Here is a 9,302-nt window from a genome sequence, read left to right on the forward strand (position 1 = left end):
GTAAACTTTTGGAACACAATAGAATTTAAAACTATTTAATAATGCTGCACGAGGGAGTAAAGTTTAAAAGGATGAAATATTGCTGCAGTGTTTAAATAAATCTTGGGGGCATATGTTAATGCAGTTGCCAAAACTACAAAACAAATTGTCCCGTTGAAGTGAAGCATGCTGATTTTTATTTGCCCCGAAGCAGTGTTTCCTGCAGCCTCTCCCAGACTCTGTAGACTCAAACAATTGTTTTCATTTCTGAGGGATGATTGTCAGAAAAACGCTGAAATGAAATGGGAATAGAGCCAAACCTTATACTGTTTTGTTTTAGCGAGGCCAGTAGCTACCGTAGTCCATCAGAAGCAGATGAGAGAAGTGTGGTTGTCTCACGGTAATTTTATTCTGTGCTCATCTCTCAGTCTCTCTGTAGAAATCGCAGATGCTTTCAGGCGTCTGTAACGTGTCAGACTGAAAGTGATCTTCAAAAGTCACATCAGGTAAAGCTACGTTTGCTGCTGCTTTTCTCATCAGGGATCGGGTACGGCAGCCTGTAGAGGACAGTAGCTCCAACCAGACCACTGTGACTTCAGACATTTTACCATACATATATAAAATATAAATTGCCTAATGCAGCAGAGAATGGTGAAGTGAACCTTCATATACGGTTGGATTTTATCCCGTCTGAAACATTTCTATTCCCAGTGTGAGACAGAAGTGTAGGCTGACCTGCCATATTTGGTCTATGTGTGAATGGAAATCCACAAACTGTAAATACTGAAATGTGAGTTATGAATATGACGTGTGATATTAAGCATGGATTAAGCGTCGAACAAGTTTACAAACTATCTGAAGCTGTACTGTAAATAGTGTACTGTTTTATTGTCTTTGCGATGAGTGATGTTAAAGCCAACTGCTATGACAGCTCGCCCCCTGCTGTTCAACGGAGGCAAGGACAGGATTAAGGCATTTCTCAACAGAATCCTGCTGGTGTTACATTAGAACAATGTTTTCATACCTTAAACCACTGATTTTTGAAGTCATCTCATTATATTCAAACATTTAATCAGGGACGTAAAATAGCAGTCATTTGCATTTAAAGGCTTTTTTTTATATGTTGACATATTAGTACAGCACTTCTATCTTGCTTACCACACCCTTATTCTTTTACATATATCATATGAATGAACAGAAGTACAGTACTACAGTCAAGGTATTTCTTACTGGAAGTAATCAGGTCTATTTTCAATACAACACCTATTTTAAAGTACTTTAGTTATTAGTAGAGCTCTAGAGTTGTAAAGAAATATCTTTAAATTTAGTTCTATTTTACTTACCATTCCTGGTTTCTTCTTTTTAACAGAAGAACAAATGCAACTTCAGAAAACTGATTAAGGATTTTTTAGGAGGAGATGGGATAATACATGTGTTCATATATCAAAGCCATTACTGAGAATGTTGAATTCTTTACACTTACATAGCAAGAATGGCAGACAAGCGTGCAACAAGCCTAACCAGCTTAAACCTGTGTTTTGCACCTGATGCATTGTTCAGATTACATGGGAAGGATCATCTTAAAGCAGCCATAACCAGTATCCTTATTATAACAACAGAGCAAATGTTATTCGTAATATGAAAGGTGTCAAGGGGAGATTCATTACCAGACTCTAGTTCTTCTCAGCATTTTAGTGTCTTTCAGCTTTGGCCCCTGATTCACCTTTACCAGGCACATGTTTTCCAACAAGCTGGTGATCATTGTGGACTTTTAAGTTGCCAATGAGATGGATATTTTGTGGTGGAGGCCAAAAGTGGAGCCAAAACAACAGTGAATTTCACATGGAGCCTGTACTACGAAGCAAGTTCAACATAACCAGAATATCTTCTCATTATCTGGCTTTACTAAACCTAACAATCAAAGTCTGGTTAAGTGGTCACATGAAGCTGGTTGTATATTATTGTCAAGTCAGCCCAGGGTTTCTGAATCTAGCTCTGAGCATGTTCACATTAAAAGTTAATGTTGGCACCAGATGACCAAACATTAACAGGTTTACCATCAGAGGAACCAACTATAATCCTAAACCAATTTAAGGGGTTTGAAAATACAATGCAGACTAAAAGCAACACAGGTGCTGCAAATAAGGCAGGAAGGAGAGCTGACAAAAAACTGTAGACTCTATGAAAGCATAAGTTAAATAGATGTGTCAATATCATTCAGACATCAGTAGATCTGAGTGTATCAGTTGATTTAAAATTCATGCTACTCACAAATCATGAAGAGTAAACAATCAAGTAACAAAAACAACACTTGGTGAAGTGTGACTAATGAATTCAGTAATCTTACTTTGAATCTCATTCTTAACATATTTCAGTCTCTTCTTTCAGCTGCAACCATGACAGTGTTTAAGCGCTTTGGGAGCGAGTAAAGAACAAATACAAAAGCATAATTCAAACCCAGAGTTTGGCTTGCTGGCATATCAACAAGTACAAGGTTTTAGTGCTTTATTCAGTCTGTTTAGCATTATATCACTACACAAAGACGTGCGGAACAATGAGATGTCTTTGAAAACTCTCACCCTCCACAGAGACCCTCTCACTATCTGTGCACTGAGCGCCACGGAATGCTATAAGAAAACTGTTTGCTCAGTGGTGTTTATACGCATTGATCCGTTACCTTGAACAGCATGTCTGCAGAATAAGTTACCATGGCGATGCGCCCCAGTAAGAAGTAAACCACCATCATAGTCCTGAAAATCGAGAGATAAAAGTTTCCTTGCGAACCGTACATCCTGCTTCGTGGTACAGGTTTCTTTTGGCCCGAGGCATGGCTCAGAGGTTGACAGGTTTGCTTCAGCCTCCTTGAGCAGCCACAATCACAGTTAATGAAGCCAACAATAAATCAAGACCATAAAATCAAAGTTAAAAATGATTTTATTTACATTTCAATTGGTATTAATCTATATAAGATCTACCAACTAAAACTTGATTCAAGTGATGCTTTCCACTAGCATTTACATTTAACATCTCTCCTGTATGACACCGACATTTTTGTAAAAGTCAGAATTTGAACCACTTTCCCCAGACCCAAACATCTAGCTATCTGCCAACAGGGGGATTTGTTTTCCTGATGTGCCCCTGATGTGCCAGCTTCCACCTAAGGGCTACATTTGCATCAAAGCGGCTTTCTGGCTGCTCTGTTCTGACCGTCCTCCCACCTCCCAAACCAGAGGAGAACCCTGCCCCGAGGTTCACTTCGCTATAACCAGGAATAGATTTCAGGCCAATGAGCAGACTCAAACATCTATCACGTAACCAGGGAAACCGATATATATATATATTTTTTTCCCTTCTGAAAGTCGGAATGATTTGGGGTTACATGGCTGCGGGCTGTGTTGATGTCAAAATGCCACTGAGGAAATCGTGACCGGAGGGGATAAAAGCTTTTAGCAAGACACCGAGATTCACAGTGTTTGCAGAGGTTTGGGAAGTCGGACAGTGTATCAGGTAAAACTGGGTTACATCTTTTCTTTCCCCCTAAAAACAATTTTAAAATAATATTTTGCGACAGATGCGAATATCACATTGAAAATGAGTCACGTTGCAGTCACTCCTGTCTATATGTGGTTCTGTAAGAGTGCTTGTATGGCATGACCCTTAACCCCACACTTACCCACCCATGAATGTGACATATTTTACTAATTTAACTTCAAGATATGGTGCTGGGAAAAAGCATGTCACTGCTGTCATTCGATATTTAACTTTAAAAAAAACAAACAGCAAAGGAAAAAATGAATTTATTTACTCTATAAACTATGTAGATATATTTAATTACATATTTCTTTTGTATATCGCCCTCTGCGATTTGTTCAGTATACAAGTTGAATGGCTACCGATAATATATACAGTCTGTGGTCATGGGTTGCAGGTTTAAAAAAAAAAGAAGAAAAAAAAAAGGTTTGCCGTCTACAAAAACACCTCAAAATACAACGATGTGCTTACAGCTTGAAATATGTGCGATGTGCTGCAGATAAGCTTCATATTTCCTCATGCTCTTCTTTTTTTTGAAATATGTAAATAACACGAAAAGCTGCTTCGAGAAAACGGCGTGAGAATTTGTGACCTCACCCAGCCGCACACTGCCAGATCATTTCATCATTGTCTCGCAAAAATCTGTCGATGTTCGTTGTTTTGCCCTTTAACGAAAACGGAAAGAACTATTTTCTGTGAAGACTTCACAATGTTTACATCTAGACTGCAGCTTCAGGAGGTCGGTGAGAAGTTGTGTAAATTAGGGTTTATACGGGAAAAAAAAAATGTGAAGATCATTCTGCTTTCTACTTTCTCATGGTCCACTCAGAGTGTTCATATGTGTGTTTCATGAAAACTTTAGTTGTGTGTACTTTTTTTATTTCTAATTCCTCCATCTGTCTTGCTATGATCTTGTCCCTTCTTGCCAATGTAAAAGTTTTGTACGACTACATGGTTTGTATATGAGAAATGCATTGTACCTGCATAATTTTGAAAACTTCAGAGTGTAAAACACAACAAACGCAAATGTCTCCTTTTTTGGTCATTTATAAAAACAAAATAAATTAACTGTGATGGAACATGATCTGACAGAGTCTTCAGTTTTGTGCACTACCGGCCCTCCTTCACATTCAGGGTCCATCTGGGTGATCAGTAAATTGGATTTCTGACTCAGCAGTCACCAGTAACACTGTCCCATCCTTCACTGCGGACCACTGACATATCGTCAGGAAATCAGTACTTTGTCCATTTCCTCTCCTTAGTGAGTTTGGCTGTGAACCATGCTGCAGTAAGCTGAGTCACTGAACACACACTGTTCCTCTGGTCTGCTGATATTTTCCATCCTGTAGGATTCAGTCATTCACCTACAAACACAAACACAGCACAAGATCACACATTTCAAACATGACACGTGTTAAGACATTTCAATAAGCACATTCTGTGTTGTTTAACCTTAATACTAGACATTTAACCACAGCTATCACTCAATGTTAAAGGTCCCATGTGGTGACAATCGGTATCTATTCTGTTATGCATGGTTTATAAATTTACAGATTTACAAAAAAAAGCTGCGAGAATATGAAGATGCTTACTTCTGCCCTTCCTTAAGCTCCCCTGCTTTACAAACTAGTAACAACCAATAGTCGTCTACCTAAAACTTTGTATAACCCTGCCCCGTCACAGCACACTGCGTCTGAGGTGAGACACTCAGAATGAGCAGCTGCATCAGTCCACCAGCTTTATTTACTTTCTAGAGCTGTCTCTGCCAACTCTAAACTGACTTAAACACAAGCAAAGTACACCTTTTTTTTTGCTGTTGGCTGCAAGAGTGAACTTAAGAGACTTTAAACATCCCAAGCATCTGAGGAACTGAAGATCCAGTGGTATACTGTTGTTATTATTAAAGGCAACGTCCCTATCCTTAGGGTTAACACGTTGTGCAGCTAATGTGGCTAATGTTACCATTAGCTTTGATTGTATGCCTGCTCTGTGGAAATTGTAAAGCTGAGACACATTTAGAGATGTTAGAAATGTTAAGAGTAATTTGGAACCATAAGCAAGGACAAGGTGGGTTAGCTTGTCTTCATGTCACCCAGCTGGACTTCAGTGCAACCTAAACCGACTGGTGTTTACATCAGTTTGCTTCTCTCCTGCTCTCTGTGCTCACATAGGCCATGTGTAAATAAAACTGTGGACAGCAGCTCAGCTGAATTTGACAACAGCCTGTTTATAGCACGAGGCTAAAACCAGGATTAAATAAACATTTGGAAAAAATCTTTTCGTCTTTTTTTTGAACACCCATAAACACACCTATTTTCCTCCCTTGCTGCTTTTGATTTTCTGGATCTCCTTGGAGCTGAGGATCAGCATGCCGTTCTTGAAGCGGCCCACCTGACCCGAGAGGGCCGAACCAGAACCAGAGGGCACCTTCTTCTTCTTGTCTCTGTGGAGATGCACAAGTTGTAAAAAAATACGATTCAGCGGTCCGTCCAACAGTTCGTCACCGTGTGTGTCTGTCATATTTTTGCACATACTTCACTGCATTTTTGTGAATGAAGGATGGATTCTGTGCTTAGGATGACTTACATGAAAGAAATTCTGTGCTACGTTTTGATAACATACCAATTCATAGAGATGTATAAAGATGAACATTTGGTTTTAGTCTATGTTTTTTAAGTGAAATGCTGGTTTTAACACTGTTTACACGACTGTGCTGTGAGCCTTGCAGATTCTTTTTTCCAACTGATCAAATCTTAGAGGACATCCTACATGGGCTGAATCACTCACCTTTGATTATTCGACTTCTTCTTTTTCTTCAGTTCCTACAGACAAATGATGCAGGTCACATTAGAACAACAAAATGCATCTAGTAAAATAAGAAACAGGAACACTGACGAAGGCGCAGCTCTTACCGGCTGAACCTCTTCCTTTGCTTTCTGCTTCTTGTCTTTGATTTGCTGTTGAAGCACCTTGTAGTTGACATAGTCCTTCTTAGGAGCCTAATTAGGAGACAATAGTTGACAGTTGGTTAGTGGACTAACACAAAGGCTCGCAGTGGGACACTAAGGAAATTAGTTTTCTTACTCTGGCTCCAAGCATGACTGCTCTGTCCTGCTCAAAAACTCGCTGCTGCTCCTTCTTATAGCCTGTGATTCCAAACCGATGGACCTCCAGACGAGCCTGATGTTGACAAGCACAAATAGAATTAAGGCCAAAGACATCACAGTGGTAAAGTGGAATAAATGCGCGGAAACTGTTTTTTTTTTTATTGAGGATGAAAAAAATGGAAGGTCACACACAAAATCACAAATATCCACACAGAGAGGTAGTAATAAAATAAACTGATAAAATCGTCACCTTTTCCAAATTGAGTTCTTCTGGTTGGTCGCTTTGCTTCTTCTCTGTTATCTGAAGGGCCTTGAAGTGACGACAGCAGAGACCCAAAGGCAATAAATACAAGGGGAGAAGGAACGTGACGTGAATCATTGGTGACAAGAGGAACACAACGCAGAAGGTTGGCTAGAGGTCACACAGTAGCACGGAGCAGGCTCCACGATGTTTCCACGATGAAAAAGGTGCTGCATTTGCACAAATAAATTGCTTGTTGTAAAATTAACTGTGACAGTTCCAATTGGGACTGAGTTAAGGGCCACGTTTCCTATTAAATCTGCTGCTCCACAGAGCAAAGGGGATATTGCTACACTTCTTGCTAAAGACAATCCACTTCCTTCATTATATCCTGTTTGTATTTGGCCAAGAAGGTTTAGCAATTTGTAAAATCGATATCTTGGGCGACAACGAAACCCACAATGCTGTACACACATTTTGCTAATTCATCACAGAATCTGACTGATCACAAACGGCATGAAATGTAGCTTCAGTACAGATGAGTCGATGCAATTTACATTTCAGGACTTTTCAGTGGAAAACAGATTCACTCACTGCTATAGTTCTGCTCTATAATAACAGGAGTGACTTTCTAAATTAAAACTATCACCAGTGACCTGATCTGTCATGATTCATTTGTCTTCACTGACAGGGAAACTTCAGTATTACGATTTTAGATTGTTCATTATAACCTGTGGCTCAAACATGTGAAGGATAAGTTCACAATATTCTACGTCTGTTCTAAACCTACAGCCAGGTGCCCAGTTGAACACTGACATGAGTTTTGTTTGCTGCAAATCCTTCCTGCTGCTCGTACCAGCCATTAGAGGAGCCCTTTCCAATGTAATGGATAAACTCTGCAAAATTCAAGTGTGTGACTCCACAGCCTCAGCAGCACAGATGTGAGCAGCAGCAGGACATGTTTCATATTAATGAAGACGACACATTCAAGGACTGAAGAAAAGCATGACACCATTAAGTAGGGAGACCTTGTGTTTTAGCACTGAACAAGCAAACCAAAGAAAAATGTTAAATTACAACATAATGGTGGGTTCAGCAAAAAGGTGCAGAACAAATCACTTATCTTAACCTTGTGTTAATAAGCAGACATGGTCAGGTAGTGCAGACAGATTTGATTTTTCTATTATTGATGCACATTTTCCAAAAAGATTTTTTTCCTCTTGTGGGGCACAGATGCACCACAGAACAAGATATATTGTTGCCTAAATCTATATTAATTTATTCTCCATATCGTCAGCCTCGGTTGTGCTTTTATAGATCAAGTTTAGAGAGTAAGATGAAGCAGAAAACACTTACAGGCACTTTGCTGGGGGCTGGCGTCTGCTTAGTTTTGAGTTTCTTTGTGGGGTCCTGAAATGTGACAACCTCCACTTGGTTCTTGGTTGAGCCTGAATAAAACACGATAAACACACCAATAACCAAAGAGAGAAAATGATGGGTGGATGATTTGAGGCTTAAACACAACTATGCCATCTGAAATGATCTCAGGAGTCCTTGTATAATTCCTACAAACAAAATGAGTGTCCCAAATCTGACTACCTGTTTGCTTAGTTTGCTGGTATTCAGTCCCAACTTGCTCTTCTCTGTAGTCGCCAGTATCGCTGCAGATATCGTTCACTGTAGGGAGCTCTTCTTCCTCCTCTTCCTCACATCTTTTTCGTTTCTTCTTCTTCTTCTGAGACTTCTTTTTTGGTCCTGATCCTGGATAATGAATCAACAATGTGAGCATTTAAATGTGATTCCAGTTCTTGTTGTTGTATACTGAATTTTACTTCAATGTGAACTTTCCATTACATTTATAACTGCAGCTTTAACTACTTACGACGTTTAAGAACGTTTTGTGGTACGTTGCATTCCCCAATGATCACTTTTACGACATTAGTTGTTAAAAACAATCACTGACAAATTAAATGCTTAACTTTAAGTTGCTGCTGGAGAACAGATAACTAGGTTAATGTTAGCACTGAGAGCTAACATTTGTTTAACTATTTTGGCAAAGCTAAAGTGGCATATGTAACACATCGAAGACGTTATTCCTGTTGTTTCGTGATGGCAGCCTCACGTGAAACTAAATGAAAAAGAAGGTAAAGGCAGTTTCAGGCACAACAGCAGCCTTTTAAAGTTGCTAGTAAAGCTAGCATTAGCCAACTAGCTTACTACACTTACCAAAGTCGTAAAGCTGATCCAAAACATGCTCCAGAAACAAACAGTCTTCGTCCTTATTCCCGTTTGTATTGGAGTCCATTTTAAGCTACTGGAATAATCAAATTAACAACGAAAGGGTAATTTTTTTAACGCTAACTTGACAGTATGAATGACAACAGACTGCACATGTGTGCACCGTGTGACCGGGCTGGTCCTTCCCGGCCACCGTAGGGCAGATA

General features: G+C 39.5%; 1 protein-coding gene across 1 annotated transcript; it reads right to left on the reverse strand.

Annotated features, from left to right (window-relative positions):
• Positions 1–2,895: 2,895 nt before the first annotated feature.
• fsaf1 (40S small subunit processome assembly factor 1) lies at positions 2,896–9,267 on the reverse strand. The gene is made up of 9 exons (XM_008289036.1): positions 9,085–9,267; positions 8,458–8,619; positions 8,215–8,306; positions 6,868–6,927; positions 6,595–6,690; positions 6,423–6,509; positions 6,298–6,332; positions 5,821–5,953; positions 2,896–4,874 (listed from the first exon to the last, which is right to left on the reverse strand). Exons 1-8 carry the CDS (start codon positions 9,161–9,163, stop codon positions 5,821–5,823), a joined length of 744 nt encoding a protein of 247 aa, XP_008287258.1. The 5' UTR covers positions 9,164–9,267; the 3' UTR covers positions 2,896–4,874.
• Between the last annotated feature and the right edge of the window lie 35 nt (positions 9,268–9,302).

This window comes from Stegastes partitus, unplaced genomic scaffold, assembly GCF_000690725.1.
Source record: "Stegastes partitus isolate 25-593 unplaced genomic scaffold, Stegastes_partitus-1.0.2 Scaffold589, whole genome shotgun sequence".
NCBI lineage: Eukaryota > Metazoa > Chordata > Actinopteri > Pomacentridae > Stegastes > Stegastes partitus.

What these genes read in the sequence shown, in the direction of transcription:
- fsaf1 (XM_008289036.1), bottom strand. Translation starts at nt 9,163, where the DNA reads ATGGACTCCAATACAAACGGGAATAAGGACGAAGACTGTTTGTTTCTG. An exon ending in GGATCAGCTTTACGACTTTG is followed by an intron (nt 8,620 to 9,084) that starts GTAAGTGTAGTA and finishes TTCATTATCCAG; the next exon opens with GATCAGGACCAAAAAAGAAG. An exon ending in AAGAACTCAATTTGGAAAAG is followed by an intron (nt 6,691 to 6,867) that starts GTGACGATTTTA and finishes TGTCAACATCAG; the next exon opens with GCTCGTCTGGAGGTCCATCG.